The 17,959-nt window shown below is 44.8% G+C and overlaps 1 protein-coding gene across 1 annotated transcript; it reads left to right on the top strand.

The window, feature by feature from the left end:
• The first annotated feature begins 3,053 nt into the window (after positions 1 to 3,053).
• On the top strand, positions 3,054 to 14,238 carry C1S (complement C1s). The gene is given in 12 exon segments (NM_001076550.1): positions 3,054 to 3,218; positions 4,118 to 4,243; positions 4,485 to 4,692; positions 4,856 to 5,033; positions 6,624 to 6,749; positions 7,168 to 7,367; positions 7,560 to 7,713; positions 8,428 to 8,543; positions 8,945 to 9,023; positions 9,731 to 9,859; positions 10,679 to 10,753; positions 12,995 to 14,238. Coding segments are annotated over 11 exon segments (2,088 nt in total). The 5' UTR covers positions 3,054 to 3,218; positions 4,118 to 4,220; the 3' UTR covers positions 13,795 to 14,238.
• Positions 14,239 to 17,959: the final 3,721 nt, after the last annotated feature.

The raw sequence follows: 17,959 nt of genomic DNA, 5'->3' as shown, positions 1-17,959 counted from the left end.
GACTTCCCTAGGGGTCCAGTAGTTAAGACTTTGCCTTTCAGGGCAGGAGTGTGAGTTCAATCCCAAATTGAGGAGCTAAGATTCCAGATGACTTGTGGCCAAAAAACAAAAACATAAAACAGAAACAATATTGTAACAAATTCAATAAAGACTTAAAAAGTGGTCCACATCAAAACAAACAAAAAACAAACAAACACAACTCACAGCCATATCAATAGCTCTGGAGTAGAAGTTAATGTGATAAATTGCTCTGAAGAAGGCCAGGCCCCACAACATCTGGCATTGTTTAGAACACTTCTGAATTCGGATGCATCTTGGAATCAATGATACGGCACAGTTTAATTGGCAACTTAAAAATTCCTGTCACTCTGCTTATTTAACTTATATATAGAGTACATCATGAGAAACCCTGGGCTGGATGAAGCACAAGCTGGAATCAAGATTGCCGGGAGAAATATCAATAACCTCAGATAGGCAGATGACACCACCCTTATGGCAGAAAGTGAAGAAGAACTAAAGAGCCTTTTGATGAAAGTGAAAGAGGAGAGTGAAGAAGTTGGCTTAAAGCTCAACATTCAGAAAACTAAGATCATGGCATCTGGTCCCATCACTTCATGGCAAATAGATGGGGAAACAGTGGAAACAGTGGCTGACTTTATTTTTCTGGGCTCCAAAATCACTGCAGATGGTGATTGCAGCCATGAAATTAAAAGACGCTTACTCCTTGGCAGGAAAGTTATGACCAACCTAGACAGCATATTAAAAGCAGAGACATTATTTTGCCAACAAAGGTCCGTCTAGTCAAGGCTATGGTTTTTCCAGTGGTCATGTATGGATATGAGAGTTGGACTATAAAGAGGGCTGAGCGCTGAAGAATTGATACTTTTGAACTATGGTGTTGGAGAAGACTCTTGGGAGTCCCTTGGACTGCAAGGAGATCCAACCAGTCCATCCTAAGGGAAATCGGTCCTGGGTGTTCATTGAAAGGACTGATGTTAAAGCTGAAACTCCAGTATTTTGGCCACCTGATGCGAAGATCTGACTCATTTGAAAAGACCCTGATGTTGGGAAAGATTGAAGGCAGGAGGAGAAGGGAACGACAGAGGATAAGATGGTTAGATGGAATCACCGACTCAATGGACATGAGTTTGGGTAAACTCCGGGAGTTGGTGATGGACAGGGAGGCCTGGCGTGCTGCAGTTCATGGGTTCACAAAGAGTCAGACATGACTGAGCGACTGAACTGATGTCAAATAAGGAGGCACTTTACTTGAAGAAATTGCAGATTCTTTGGAATTCGGTCACTAAGACAGGGGTAGAAAGTGACAAGGGACAGGAGGAGAGCTTAGGGGGTGGCGGAGGGTGTCAGGGAAGGATCTGGTGAGAAGGTCTGCCACCCTCGGTCCCTTATCTGAAGCTCTAAATTCTAAAAAGCTCTGGAATATGAGTGTTCATTTGTTTTCTTCTTCCAAATTTGGAACCAAACCTAACCTGAACTAATGCAAAGTAACTTTTAAACATAATCTATAATGATAACTTTATTCTAGTCACTGTGAAGATCAATCTGTTTAGCTGCAGAAATATTCTTTGTTGATGGAGCATTATCCCAGTCCCTCATGGGGAGGGACAACAAGAGTTGTTGCCTACTTTTTTTTTTTTTTTCTGGTCATTTTTTGAAGCCTGTGGGATTTTAGTTTCCCAACCAAGGATAGAACCTGGTCCCTCTGCAGTGAAATCACAGAGTCCCAACTACTGGACTGCCAGGGAATTCCCTGCACTGCCTTTATATTTTATTTTTAAACAAAACGTGTTTTATAATTTTTCTTTCTGTCCTTTGATATAGGAATTTCTTTTGACTTACTTATTTTTGGCTCTGCTGGGTCTCGGTTGCTGTGTGGGGGCTTTCTCTAGTTGCGGTTCTCGGGCTTCTCATTGCAGTGGCTTCTCTCGTTGCAGAGCACAGGCTATAGGTGTGTGGGCTTCAGTAGTTGCAGCTCAAGGGCTCCAGAGCGAGAGCTCAGTAGCTGTGGTGCGTGGGCTTAGTTGCACTGTCCCACCGTGGAATTGTCCCGGACCAGGAATCCAACCCGTATCCCTTGTTTTGGCAGCTGGATTCTTAACCACTGGACCACGAGGGAAATCCCTGATGGCTGGATATAATTTAGATATGTGGAGACACGGAAGAGTTTTAAGAAGAGGAAAAAGCATCATCTCACATGGCGACAGAGGATGAGATGGTTGGATGGCATCAATGACTCAATGGACATGAGTTTGAACAAACTCTGGGAGATGGTGAAGGACAAGGGAGCCTGGCCTGCTGCAGCCCATAGGGTCGCAGTCAGACTCGACTTAGCTGCTGAACAACAATAACACATCAGCTTGGGTTTAAGTGTAAGTCAGGATCCAATCATTACATTTGCCTTAGAGGCAGAGATGACCTGCATTTCTTTCTTTGTTTGTAAATATTTATACACTCTGTACTTTTCTTTTTTTAAAAGTTATTTATTTATTATTTATTTGGCTGCACCTGGTCTTAGTTCGGCATGCAGGGTCTTTTAGCTGTGGCATGCAAACTCTGAGTTGTGGCACGTGGGATATAGTTCCCTTACCAGGGATTGAACCTTGGGCCTCCTGCATTGGTAGCAGGGAGTCTTAGCCACTGAACCACCAGGCAAGTCCTTAAGTGGCATTTCTGATAACTCCTCTCTCTTTTAATTTGTGTTTCATATGCAGCTGGAGGGCTGGACTTCCTGTTTTGCTTTTCCTTAGAGTATTAATCCCCTCCTTTTCACACAAATCACCTGACTTCCCCGAAAACTCTAACACACCCTTTGGCTAAAAAAGAGTGTTAGGCAATCAGTGAAATTCCCCAATCCCTCCTTCGGAGCCTGCAGCCCAGGACAGAGGAGTGTCAGGCTGGAAAAAGGATGCAGTTCTTGTTTCAAAAGCAGAGGGAGCTCCAAGATCAAAGCTCAGCTCCACTTTCCCTAAGCCATGGTCTCCCAGCCCCCTCTTTGTTTGGATCAGGGAATTTCAGACATGCACCCTGGGGATCACAGGGAAGGAACCAGAGAACCAGATCCAGGGAGGCCAGCGGAGGTTGCTGCAGAGGGAGCGTCCAGCTCTGAGCCGCTCTTCCTGGGAGCGGGCAGGGTCGCTCGGCCTGCCCACTGGCAAGAGGGACGGGACTGACCCACTTGTTCCTATCAGCTTCTGAAGGTAAAATCCTTAAACTTGAAGAACAGAGCTTTGATGGAAGGAAAAAGGAAGGCAGAAAACTTTACATAGGGAACTTTTGGGCAGAGATCGAGGGCTGAGAAGAGCAGAATCCAAAGGAGGGAAAATATAGACCACCTATTTTTCTTAGGTTGACCCCATTCACCCTCATGTCACCCCCCCGCCCCAAAACAGTGTTCAGGGTTAGAAGCATATTTGGTAACACTTTTCTAGGGACTACGAGGAGATGTCTTATCTTTTTAGTAAAGGTAAAAAAGAAAAGGAAAAAAAGATCTGGAAAATTAAGGTAGGAAATTGAGGAAATAGCTTTCGTCTCCTTTTGTGTTCATTCACCTGCCCCTTTTCTTCTCCCCTCACACAACTCTGTCTGAGACCACTTCTCCCAAGGTCACTGCCTTCCTCTAAGGAAACAAATCCATTCCTCCGTCAGTGGTCTTTGGGAGCATTAAGAGAAATACATGCAATAACACACAGGCAAGAGAGTTGGTTCGAAGTGATAAGGGGGTCCTTGTCAAAAGAGGAGGGAGACCTGTCCTGGTGGATGGTCATGATGCGGACAAACTCCTGAAATTCCAAGTGGAGACGGGGATGCTGTTCTGTGAGGGGAGAAGAGAGGCTGACAGAGCGGAGGCAGGGTGGAAGTTGGGGGTGAAGAAGGAGCACAGAGGAAGCAAAGCACTTGGGAAAAGTCTCATGCTTTTGGAAGAAAACCAGGAGAAGGTCCTGAGAAGCCATGGGAGAAGGATAAGGTTTAGTTTCAGTCTAGCACGAGAGCCAGTGTGAGAGGAGGGGTGTCATACACTGTTGCTTAATGATACAGCTCTGTTTAACCTCGGTGTTATTCACACCAAAGTGACACTGACCCCTTACCACTGAAACAGGTGCCTGTGTTTGTTCGACAAATACTGCTAGGCCTGCCACCCCTTTAGCTCCAAAGTCAGAGGTGCAGAGAGCCAGGACCAAGAGAAGAGCTGCTCACCAGGGATGAACAAATTGCCAGAGATGTGGTGAGTGATCCCAGGTCTAGAGAGATGTACATGGAACGCATTCCCTTCATCCTCTCAAGAGAACAGCTCAGATCCTAAGCCTGGGTTTGGCTTTGCCCTTGGCTTTTCTGCTTCATTCCAGCCCAAGACTCTATTCCATGTGCTGGTGCCCTTCGCCTCTCCCCTCCCATCTCCCTGCCCTAGTCCACTCGTACCTGGGTCACCCACCTCTCCAACTGCCTTTATTATTATTTTTTTTTAGGTGCATTGTCCTGTTTTCCCTTGTGGCCTGGGTTTATGCCGAGCCTACTATGTATGGAGAGATTCTATCCCCCAACTACCCTCAGGTGTACCCCAACGAGGTCGAGAAGTCTTGGGACATAGAAGTCCCTGCAGGGTACGGGATCCACCTTTACTTCACCCACCTGGATATAGAGTTGTCTGAGAACTGCTCCTATGATTCAGTGCAGGTACACTGTGATGGGTGCGAAAGGATGGGGCTGGGGTGGTGGACTGAGAGCGTGAGCACACAGTAAGCCGGGTCACATAGTCCTAAGGTGGGAAGTGGTCTATCTCTCTACCCTCCATGCCAAAATATTACCCTTTCCTGGGTTCTTTTGACTCTTCTCTTAGATAATGTCGGGAGGCCATGAAGAAGGGAAACTCTGTGGACGGAGGACCAACAAGAATTCAAACTCCCCAGTGGTGAAAGAGTTCCACATCCCATACAGTAAATTGCAGGTGATCTTCCGGTCGGACTTCTCCAACGAGGAGCGTTTCACCGGGTTTGCTGCGTACTATGTTGCTGAGGGTAAGGCTCACCTCTTTGTGCCTCATTGATCCAGCCATGAGACTGGAAGCAGGGCAAATATTGAGCAATACAGGGAGTGAGGATTCCCTTTGTAACTCTTATGAAGTATTGACTTGGCTTGGATCACTCCATGAATTGCTTTTGTGAAAGTCAAACGTGTAATCAAACGTGTATCTTGATGGTGATGATGGTAATGAAAAAAATAGATAAAAAACACCCCAGTAATTTATTGAGAACCACTATGAGCTGGGTATTGTGTTAAGAACTTTACTTATATTAATTAAATCTTTACCTATATTAATTAAATCTTTACCTAAATTATATAATTTGAAGAGCTTCACAAGTGGCACTAATGGTAAAGAACCCACGTGCCAAAGCAGGAGACACAGAGTCACAGGTTCAATCCCTGGTTCGAGAAGACCCCCTGGAGAAGTGAATGGCAACCCCCTCCAGTATTCTTGCCTGGAGAATGCTGTGGACAGAGTAGCCTGGTGGTCTACAGTCCATAATGTTGCAAAGATTTGGACAGAAGCGACTTAGCACTCACTCAAATTATATTTATTTACTTATGGTTGCACTTGGTGGTCGCTATTGCACACAGGCTGTCTCTTCTTGCTCTCTTGGGTGCTAGTCTCTAGTCAGAGTGCATGGGCTTCTCTTTGCTGTGGTTTTGGCTTCTGTTGTTGCAGAGCATGGGCTCTAGGCCATGTGGGCTTCAGCAGTCGTGGCATGTGGATTCAGTAGTTACCGTGCAGGAGCTTAGTTGCCCCGAGGCACGTGGAATCTTCCTGGACTAGTGATCGAACCTGTGTCCCCTGCATTGTCAGGCAAATTCTTAACCACTGGACCTCTAAGGAAGTCCTACCTCAATTCTGAAAGTAGGTGTTATTATCTCTACTTAAAGATAGGAAAAGTAAAGATTAACGAAGTTAAATAACTTGCCAAGGCTCACACAAGGAATGTGTGGTATTCAAACCCATTTAACATATAGCAAACAAACTTTCACATTCTATGTGCGTCTACACCTATCTTCAGGGTATCATGATGTTAGAACATCTCATAAAGCCAAAGCCTTGTTTAGATTTGACAGAAGTGCCAGCATCATGTAAGGAAATACACGTATTAGTTGTTCCTCCCTGCAGAAGACATATTATGTTAAGCTTGCAGAATGCTATCCCTGGAGCGGAAATGCTCTGTTTATGAAAAAGGTCAAGGGTCTTCGGTGTTGACAGCTCCCACTATAGACGCACAATGGTAAAGCAGAAGTCTAGAATCATATTTCAGGAGAGTAACATGGAATAACTGGAGGAGGGCAGGGCAAATACTGGCAACCCACTCCAGTATTCTTGCCTGGAGTATCCCATGGACAGAGGAGCCTAGTGGGTCCTCTGGGTCCATAGGGTCACAAAGAGTTGGACATGAATGAAGTGACTCAACACAGTATAGAGTATAGTGTCTGAGATGTGATTCACTGAATGTCTCGAAACAACAGACCCTTCCTACTTTTCTTACACTTGCAGTTTTGGGCTTAACTTCATTCTTCCTTCTAGGTCTTTGTCCTTGACCACCGTTTTTCTCTACTTTTTGTAGATATAGATGAGTGCACAGCCTTTGCAGATGCTCCTTGCAGCCACTTCTGCAATAACTTCCTTGGTGGTTACTTCTGCTCCTGCCCTCCAGAATACTTCCTCCATGAAGACAAGAAGAACTGTGGAGGTGAGCTTGGCATCAGGAGAGGCGAATGTTCCCTGGGATTTGGGCTGGCTGGAGGCTTCAGTAAGGTGTCTGTCTACCCTTTTCGATTTTGATTAGCCACGGCCTTGACTTGGCATCAATTTTTAGTTACTCATAAACAGAAAGGGAGCCACAAGAGTGGAGAAAGATAAGCCTACAGGGTCAAGTTAATTAATTGGAGAAGAGAGATAGGTGTCAACTTGGGCCTCTTCATAACCATGAAAAGCTCCACATAAGCAATGCGATGGAAACCCAATACATATTAGGTATCTCTGCTGTTATGCCTTGGTGTGTAATTGTGGCACATGGGCTTCGGTTCATAAGAAGGACCATAGTAAAGAGCTGGGACTCCTTGGCCTGACCCTATATTTTATTCTCCTTTTCTCTTTTTCTTCCTTAGTCAATTGCAGTGGAAATGTATTCACCACAATGACTGGGGAGGTTGAAAGTCCTAATTACCCCAGTCCATACCCAGAGAGCTCAAGGTGTGACTATCAGATCCAGTTGGAGGAGGGGTTCCGAGTGGTGGTGACCATGAGGAGAGAAGACTTTGATGTGGAACCAGCTGACTCCGAGGGCCACTGTCCCGACAGTTTGCTCGTGCGTGATGGATGATCAGTTTTCTTCCAACTCACTCAGAGAGAGTTCTCCCTGAAGATGCATTATCTAGCTTTCTGTCCCTTCTTTTTTTCTTTCTCTCCTTCTTATTTTATTTTACTTTTATCCCTTTCGTGTTACCTTTTTCTTTTCGTTCTTTCTCTCTTCTGATTTCCCCATTTTGATTCTCTTCAGTTTGTGGCAGGAGACCAGCATTTTGGTCCTTACTGTGGGAACGGCTTTCCTGGGCCACTAACAATTGAAACCCAGAGCAGTGCTCTGAATATCATCTTCCAAACTGATGGATCAGAACAAAGAAAGGGATGGAAATTTCGTTACCATGGAGATCGTGAGTAACCTAGAAGCTGCCCTCTAGTTGGTGGGACCAGAGTCCTTGCCCAAGGTAAAATCAAAACAGTGGATTGTTGTAGGGATGGATATCCTGAGAACACAGCAGCTCCTCAGCACCATGTAAACCTGTTAGTGGTTGTGAGAAACCCTCAACTTTTAGGAATCCTTCAACTGGATTTTCAAATGCAGATGGCCTGGAGGTGGTTAGTTAGTAATGTCATTATTCTATTTTATTTCATTTCATTTCACTGTCAGACTTGCAAGATTTTAGTTCCTTGATTAGGGATCAAACCTGTACCCTCAACAGTGAGAACGCTGATTCCTAAGCACAGGATCGCCGGGGAATTCCCTGCCATATTATTTTAACCACCTCCATGTTGGAATGCTGGGTTTCAGGACTGAGGATGAGTCAACAACTGTAGAAAATATGTTGTTATTTAGTTGATAAGCTGTGTCTGACTCTTTTGTGACCACATGGATTGCAGCCTTCCAGGCTTCTCTGTCCATGGGATTTCCCAGGCAGGAATACTGGAGTGGGTTGAAATTCCTTCTCTAGGGATCTTCCCGACCCAGGATCAAACAACATCTCCTGCATTGGCAGGTGGATTCTTTACCACTGAACCACCAGGGAAACCCAACAAATGTGAGAATGATTATATGTAATAATGATTCTCCAATGATTTGGTAAAGTTCTTTTCCTATCCTTTTCAAGCAATCCCTTGTCCTAAAGAAGTCACTGCCAATTCCTTCTGGGAGCCTGAGAGAGCAAAATATGTGTTCAGAGATGTGGTGAAGATAACCTGTGTGGATGGGTTTGAAGTTGTGCAGGTAAAGCACTATCAGGGGCTCCTCTCTAGTCCCTAGGTCAGGATGAGCACACTGGAATTATCTGATCAATTACCGAATGTTCTCGTTTGAATGAGGTCTAGCACCTTCTCCATCAAGAGAACCCCTCAGATCTGTAGTTGTCTTCTCAGCCATGAAGATCCTTGGACATTTTCACATTCTCCTTTTGGCTTCAGTTTTCCTGGGGAAGGGGACTGGTATGTTGGGACAAAGTTCTTTTAGCTCCAACTCCTGGATGCTTTGGGTCATTCTGCTAAGATGTCCCCAGGCTTCTTGTAGTAAAGACTTCCCATTGATCCAAGGCCAGAGATCAATTCCATTTTTGGCTTTTAATTCCCTGTATCTCTCTTTATAAACTAATATTGAGGTTTATTATTTTCCAGGGAAGTGTTGGTTCCCCATCTTTCTACTCTACTTGTCAAAGCAATGGAAAGTGGAGTAATTCCAAGTTGCGGTGTCAACGTATGCATCTCTTTAAAATGGGACTACTTTTGTCAAAAAGTGGGCGGTGGCCCAATTCTTGGAAATCCCCACTCATTCCCCAAAATAGTTGGAATAATTCTACTCATTAGCCTATGAAATTACTCAGTCTTATGAAAACTCACAACCCTGGTGCCTCTTACCTTCTGAGATGGCCCACAGTCTGTCTACTGAATAAACCTTCTTTCCCTTAAGAATAAAGAAGGGAATAATTTCCCCTCTCCCAAAGGAAATGGAAAGATTAAGGCACTGAGATACAAATGCATGGTTTCTTCTTAGGCTTGTGAGATAGTGGATTGGGTTTTGAAGGGAAATCAGTCGTAGAATCCTAGTCCTGATCTGACCCCAGGCCTGCCAGACTAGCAGCTTTCTTACAAAGAAAGGGGCTATGAGATTAGTAGAGTTAATAGCATTCTATGGGTCCATTTCTACAGAGGCCTCACCAACCACTGGGAAGCAGGTTAGTTCTTGCAGTGTTCTAAGGGCCATTTGAAGTGGCAGCACTCAGTAGGCTGGGGAGATGATCATGGCCACAGAAGCTGATGTGGGGGATTCACCCCAGATGTGCTTATGGATGGGGGAGGCAGGGAAGGAGTGAGGATCAGAGCTGGGAGGATGGACTGGCCCAGGGACTCTTCCTGGGAAGAAGTGTCTATCCTGACCATCTCTCTCCTGTCTTCCTCATGTAGCCGTGGACTGTGGCGCTCCTGAACCCATTCAGCATGGTAGAGTCGAAGATCCAGAAAGTACTCTATTTGGTTCCATCACTCGCTACTCTTGTGAGATGCCATATTACAGCATGGAATATGAAGGGAGCGGTAAGGTTTCTTTGACTAAAGAAAAGAGAAAGAAAGAGTGAGAGTGTTGGAGGGTGAATAGTACGATCTTTCTGGGTTGGAGAGAGTTTGGAGAGAATGAGGGAGATGGGCTGGGCTTTGTTCATCCTCTTTGTTTAGTCTAAAGATACAATTTTCACACAGGATAGGGTTGGGGGCATGGGTTGTACAGGATCACCTGTAGAGTATCATAGAGGTCACCTAGCTCAGCTTTAAGAACTCCCCCTAAAATATCCATTTTCATGTGGTCATCCAGCTTTTGACCAACTATGTAATGTAGAACCCACAGGAGTAATGCTTCCAGCTTCAAGTCTCTATTCTATGATGACTTTTTTTTTTTTCCCCCACACCATGTGGCATGTAGGATCTTAGTTCCCAATCAGGGTTAAAACCAGTGCCCCCTGCATTGGGAGCACAGAGTCTTAACCGGTAGACCACCAGGGAAGTCCCACAACTGACTTTCTTGATGGAAAGGCCTTGGTGGTGCTGGATGAAGGGCTGGATGGCTCATGATATGTCCCAGTTCATTACTTTCAATTTAATTTCCTACTTGAAGCACTTTCCCAGCCTCCACCTTAATCCTCTTCCTTCTGCTTTGGAGAATGTTCCTTCTAATTCCTGGGCAAGGGGATTGTTTGGGGCCAAAGGGATTTTTTGGAGGATGTTCTCAAGATTATTTTATGGTAGGTTTGATCCCATTGCCTCCTAAAATCCCAGAGGCACTGAGGCTCTGAATGGAAGGCAGAAGATAAGTGAGAAGATATGATGGTGAGTGTGTTCCTTCTCTCTGTGCTGTTTCAGAGGTGTATCACTGCAGTGGCAATGGGAGCTGGGTGAACAAGGTGCTGGGCATAGAGCCGCCGAAATGCATTGCAGGTAATCAGGGCTCAGACTTGGGGAGAGAGCGTGTTCTCAGGTGCATGTGCATAGGGCTCACCTTCTAAAAGGAGTTGTAATCCTCTTGGGAAGGGACTTGAAGGGACTTGGGAAGGGACTTGAGCCTAGCTCAGTGAGGTGGAGACAAATTTGGGCATGGATCTGCCCGGGCTTGGGGAATTCATCAACCGCATTGTCAGGGTGACTGACCTAAAGAGAAAAGTCAGCCAGTGACAGTTGGTGTCAGAGTCTGGGGTGTTAGATTTGGTAATGTTGGTGCAGGAAGAGGATCTAGGATTGCTAAAAACAGGGTCTGAAAATTGAGAGTGAGCAACCAACACTTAGAAACAGGATTAGTTGAATATCCTAGTTATTATATTAAAAGACTATCTGGCAACAAGATACAGAAGAATGAAAGAAATAAGGAGTTATATAGAGATTAGACGGCTTCTCCTGGTTGCTTAGATGGTAAAAAATCTACCTGCAATTTGGGTTCAGTCCCTGGGTTGGGAAGATCCCCTTGAGTAGGAAAATGTAACCCACTTCAGTATTCTTTCCCGAAGAATTCCATGGGCTGAGGAGCCTGGTGAGCTAGTCCATGGGATCAGAAAGAGCTGGACATGACTGAGCAACTAACACTCAGACCATCATTATAGAGATTAGAGTTGAGTAGAAGAAGACTCCTAGACAAAGCCAAGAATATAATAATGATGCTCATAGTAACAACATTGTAATTGAGAGCTAGGGACTCAGCTAACTAATTGAAATTATTATCTCATTCAGTGAAGTCTTTGCAATAACCCTCTGGGCGAGGTGTTATTGGTCCTACTTTATGGTTGAATGAATTCATTGTGAGTTCACAGTTCAGGAAGGGATGGGATAGGCTTTAAACCCACATCTATCTGTTATGTTCAACTCAGAGTCCATTCGGGCGGACCAGTGTGGGATTTAGGTAAGCCAACTTGATCTGAAATACAATTCAGTTTTAGTTGCATTGGGTAATGGCAAAGCAACCTTACCTGAGTCATTGGAGGATGAGATGAAAGATGGGAAAAGAGAACCCTCTCTTTGCCCTACATCCAGTTCCTAGGAAGTACTTGGCTGCAGTTAGGACTTGAGTGAAGAAGGTGATAGTTTTGGACCTGGGCATCAGAGGCAGATAGAAGGCTTGCCTTCCCACTACATGTGTGAGAACAGAGACTCCCAGCTGGGGCTCCTAGTTGGGTCCCTGACCAGATGTGCTGAGACTGGGGTGACATGTGCCTCCTGTAGGACTGTGAGTTAAGCTGTCCATAGTGTGAGGCTCATTTAGGTTCAGTACTTTATACATGGGCTCTGTTTAACCAGTCTCCCCCACAAGCCCACTCTTGGCACTGACGATGTGGGATATTTGATCCTTAAGTGAGTTCAGATAAGTCAGGCAGTGAGTTGGTTGACCAAATACAGTAAGTCCCCTACATATGAATGAGTTCTGTTCCAAGAGCATGTTCATAAGTCCAACAACATGAGCTTAGGTACCCAACTAACACAACTGTACTGTACTATAACACCTTATAGTATAATAATGGTTTATAATACTTTTCACACAAAGGGTTTATAATACTTTCACACAAATAATACATACAAAATACAAAACAATACAAAAAATAAAGAAAATATTTTCTTAAAAAAATCTTTATTTACTTATTTGGCTTTGCTTTGTCTTAGTTGCAGCATGTGGGATCTAGTTCTCCAGTCAGGGATGGAACCCGGGCTCCTTGGTTTGAATGCACAGCCCCTTAGCCCCTGGGCCACCTGAGAAATCCGGAGAAAACACTTTTAATCTTACAGTAGGGGACCTTGAAAAGTACAGTAGTATCTTTCAACAGCTGGAGCTTCTTGACAATACCAGCCATATCACTGCTGTTTTTACACTGGCTTCCAGACATCCTGGGCTTGAAGTAGAGATGCTATACTATTGTACTTTACACCACTGTACAGTAAGTTCACAAATGCACAGCCGCTTGTAGAGGAGGTGTGCACAGGGCAATGTACCCCAGACACCTGAACCTACTTGTGTGATTGGATGTGCAAGCGCATGTTCACGTCTTTGAAAGTTTACAACTTGAAGGTTGGTGTAGGAGATTTCCTGCATAAGGTTGGCTGTGTTGTGCTGAGAACAATGAAGCCCAGCAGGTGTTTGAGTGGCTGGAGGATTGCTGGGGGCCAGCGACTACCCACCTTGTTCTTTTTCCTTTCTAGTCTGTGGCACCCCCAGCGAGCCTTTTAGATCAACACAAAGAATATTTGGAGGCTCCATTGCGAAGATTGAAAATTTCCCCTGGCAAGTCTTCTTCTCGAACCCATGGGCTGGTGGGGCTCTCATTGATGAATACTGGGTGCTGACAGCTGCCCATGTCGTGGAGGGAAACGATATCCCAGTGATGTATGTTGGGTCCTCCTCAGTGGTCACCTCACAATTGTCAAATGCTCAGATGCTCACTGCAGAGAGAGTGTTTATCCATCCAGGATGGGAGGTCCTGGATCCTTCGATAACACGAAAGAATTTTGACAATGACATTGCGCTGGTGCGGCTGAGAGACCCAGTGAAAATGGGACCCAAGGTCGCCCCTATCTGCCTACCAGGCACCTCCTCAGAATATGACCCTCCGGAGAACGTCCTGGGCCTGATCTCAGGTTGGGGTCGAACAAATGTCAAAAGTCATGTTATTAAGCTCAGAGGGGCAAAGCTACCCGTTGCTCCCTTATCCAAATGCCGGGAGATGAAGGGGGTCAATCCTGGAATAGATATCAGTTCTTTTGTTTTCACTGAGAACATGATCTGTGCCGGTAATGACAAGGGTGTTGACAGCTGTGACGGGGACAGTGGTGGGGCCTTTGCTGTACAGGACCCTAAGGAAAACAAGCCCAAATTCTATGTTGCTGGTTTGGTGTCCTGGGGCCCCCAGTGTGGGACCTATGGGATCTACACGCGAGTCAAGAACTACGTTGACTGGATAAGGAAGACAATGCAGGAGTATAGTGCCCCCAGTGTAGACTAACCATACAGGTCCCACCAGCCTCTCTAAGGGCTGTGACCCCTCTGGACTTTCTCTTCCTCACAATAGTTCCATTATTTCACCATGACTGAGAGAGGACACGGGAGTGAGATTGAGCTAGTGCCAGGACTTGGTTGTCGGGACACTGGGTTGGAGGTAGGGTTCTGCTCCTGTGGCTGTGTTGGTTTTTCAGTATAGTTGGACTAACTACATGGGGTCCTCTCCCCCGAGTCCATCCTGTGGACTTCAGTGTGCAAGGGAAACCCTCTCTTTCTCTATTCATGGGGTGGGGGGTCCTCTTTCTGGATGACCCACTCCTGTTCCAGTTCTGACTCTGAAATTTGCTGTGGGGCATTCTCTTGATTTTTTTGGGTTTCCCCTTTACCTGTTTGAAGTTGACCACATCGTTTCTGCTATCTACTTGTAATAAAGCATGTTTATAACCCAGCGCTGGCTGACTTGTCTCATTCCACATCAAGACCTCAGCACCATAGAAAAGGAGTTTAATGGGCTGTTGTGTCCTGGAAACTCAGGGCCCTCAGAGCTCATATTTAAATATCATGAAAACAGGGAATCAGCTTCTCTCCTCTCTTCCAATGGAGAGTAACTGAGCATTGTGGATTAGCATAACGTCAGTGCGAGTTGCCATGTTCTGCTTTAGAAACTCATCAAACATACCTGAACCTCAGTTGGAAGTCCACATACAGCAGTTAGAACTGGCTATTTAAGATTTTAGAGTCTAAAATTTCAAGGTAAAAATTGCTTCAGTGTGTCTCCTCAAAGTCAGTTTTCCTTTTGTATTAATACAAAATTATGAGCTAATGAAAAAGAAAAACAAAATAAATTCTGCATGCTCTCATCTGCTTCCCTGGTGGTTTTGGTTAATTTGTCAGTCAGGCAACAATGTCTTCTCTGGGTTGAATGCTGCACTGAGATGTTACAGTTTATTCTGGTGAGGAGGGATCCAAAGTCTCCCTTTTACTCTTTTCCAAGGAAACAGAAAAACAAGCCAGCAAGCACACAAAGAGCTCCTCATTTTCCACAAAATGATCAGTGGTGAAGAAGGACTGGACAATAGAGACTAGTATTTTCTTTTAATTGAAGTACAGTTGATTTACAATGTTCTAAATATATACATATATATATATGTGTGTGTGTGTGTGTGTGTGTGTGTGTGTGTGTGTATATATACGTCCCTGGTGGCTCAGCAATAAGGAATCTACCTGCAATGCAGGAGCTGCAGAAGATGCGGGTTCCATCCCTGGGTCAGGAAGATCCCCTGGAGGAGGGCAGGGCAACCCACTCCAGTATTCTTACCTGCAGAATCCCAAGGACAGAGGAGCCTGGCAGGCTACAGTCCATGGGATCACTAAGAGTCAGATACTACTGAAGTGACTGAGCACATGCACATATATCAGTTCAGTTCAGTTCAATTGCTGAGTTGTGTCTGACTCTTTGTGACCCCATGGACTGCAGCATGCCAGGCTTCCCTGTCCGTCACCAACTCCTGGAGCTTGCTCAGACTCATGTCCTTCGAGTCGGTGATGCCATCCAACAATCTTATCCTCTTTCATCCCCTTTTCCTCCCATCTTCAATCTTTCCAAGCATCAGAGTCTTTTCAAATGAGTCAGTTCTTCACATCAGGTGGCCAAAGTATTGGAGTTTCAGCTTCAGCATCAGTCCTTCCAATGAATATTCAGGATTGATTCCCTTTAGGATGGACCGGTTGGATCTGTTTGTAGTCCAAGAGACTCTCAAGAGTCTTCTCCAACATCACAGTTCAAAAGCATCAATTCTTCAGCACTCAGCTTTCTTTATAATCCAACTCTCATATCCAACAGTTAGAACTGGACATGTAACAACAGACTGGTTCCAAATAGGAAAAGGAGTTCGTCAAGGCTGTATATTGTCACCCTGCTTATTTAACTTATATGCAGAGTACATCATGAGAAATGCTGGGCTGGATGAGGCACAAGCTGGAATCAAGATTGGCAGGAGAAATACCAATAACCTCAGATATGCAGATAACACCACCGTTATGGCAGAAAGTGAAGAAGAACTAAAGAGCCTCTTGATGAAGGTGAAAGAGGAGAGTGAAAAAGCTGGCTTAAAGCTCAACATTCAGAAAACCAAGATCATGGCATCCAGTCTCATCACTTCATGGCAAATAGGTGGGGAAACAGTGGAAACAGTGTCAGACTTTATTTTTTTGGGCTCCAAAATCACTGCAGATGGGGACTGCAGCCATGAAATTAAAAGATGCTCCTTGGAAGAAAAGCTATGACCAAACTAGACAGCATATTCAAAAGCAGAGACATTACTTTGCCAACAAAGGTCCATCTAATCAAGGCTATGTTTTCTCCAGTAGTTGTGTGTGGATGTGAAAGTTGGACTGTGAAGAAAGCTGAGTGCTGAAGAATTGATGCTTTTGAACTGTGGTGTTGGAGAAGACTCTTGAGAGTCCCTTGGACTGCAAGGAGATCCAACCAGTCAATCCTAAAGGAAATTAGCCCTGAATATTCATTGGAAGGACTGATGCTGAAGCTGAAACTTCAATACTTTGGCAACCTGATTCGAAGAGCTGACTCATTTGAAAAGACCCTGAATCTGGGAAAGACTGAAGGTGGGAGGAGAAGGGGATGACAGAGGATGAGATGGTTGGATGGTCCCACCAACTCAATGGGCATGAATCTGAATAAACTCTGGTAGTTGCTGATGGACAGGGAAGCCTGGCATGCTGTAGTCTATGGGGTCACAAAGAGTTGGACAGCACTGAGCGACTGAAATGAACTGAACTGAACTCATATCCATACATGACTACTGGAAACACCGTAGTTTTGACTAGATGGACTTTGTTGGCAAAGTAGTGTCTCTGCTTTTTAATATGCTGTCTAAATTGGTCATAACTTTTCTTTCAAGGAGCAAGTGTCTTTTAATTTCATGGCTGCAGTCACCATCTGCAGTGATTTTGGAGCCCCCCAAAATAAAGTCTGTCACTGTTTCCATTGTTTCCCCATCTATTTGCCATGAAGTGATGGAACAAGATGCCATGATCTTAATTTTCTGAATGTTGAGTTTTAAGCCAACTGTTTCACAATACTGTTTTCCATTACGGTTTATTATAGGATATTGAATATAGTTCCCTGTGCTATATAGTGGGACCTTGTTTTTTGTATCTACCCTGTATATAATAGTTTGGAATCTGCTAATCCCAAACTCCTCATTTATCCCTCCCACCCCTTCCCCCCTTCAGTAACTATAAGCTTTTCTACCCAGAGATTAGTACTTTTTAAACTGAGGACAGGAGAGCTATCTTGGGGTGGTCATTGCCCCAGATGAGGTGTCTTACGAAAGCCATGGCCTGAAATTAAGAGTTCAGGGGGACTCTGGTCTGTTTGATGTGACACGTGGCTTTCAGGAATCCAGTTTTTTTTTTTTTTTAATCAGAAGCCAAAAGGGGTGTATATGTGGCCCATCAAGAAAGGACTTCGACCTCCCACAGACCAAAAGGGCCAAATTCCACAGCTGACCTTAGACTGTATTAAAACATGGTGAAGTAACCAGAACGCTAATCAAAAGGTCTGAAGAACCAAGGGGAGTTACAATAGGAAGCTTCTGGAAGGATCTTGTCCAATTAAGCAAGGAGCATAAAGCCATTTATGTTACTCCTTAACTGTAAACCTGCCAACTACCTTCCCCCCCCCGCCCCCACCTGTCATTCCATGTGCCATGGAGTTGACTGTGAACCCTGGACTATAGTGCTTTGGACAAGAGAAGGGAGAATCTTCTAGAAAAAAAAAAAAAAGAATTGCAAAAATATTAAGATTAAGAAATACGCTTGTGATGTAGACATTTTCCTTCTTTTTAATAACTGGAGGAATAGAAAAAAAGTTAATCTGGAATCTGACAAATAACAGAGAAAAGAAGTCTCTCTCTACCAGCAAGAGTCTTCAGTCTATCTGGGTTCTGCTGTCACTGGCGGAGATACTGGTAAAGATTTGCTTGTTGCTGCTGCCTCAGACAGGAGAAGGCAATGGCACCCCACTCCAGTACTCTTGCCTGGAAAATCCCATGGACGGAGGAGCTTGGTAGGCTGCAGTCCATGGGGTCGCTAGGAGTCGGACACGACTGAGCAACTTCACTTTCACTTTTCACTTTCATGCACTG

The sequence above is a fragment of the Bos taurus genome, chromosome 5, assembly GCF_002263795.3.
Source record: "Bos taurus isolate L1 Dominette 01449 registration number 42190680 breed Hereford chromosome 5, ARS-UCD2.0, whole genome shotgun sequence".
Lineage (NCBI taxonomy): Eukaryota > Metazoa > Chordata > Mammalia > Artiodactyla > Bovidae > Bos > Bos taurus.
Note: the sequence above shows the minus strand (reverse complement) of the source record. Positions and strands in the feature narration are given on the sequence as shown.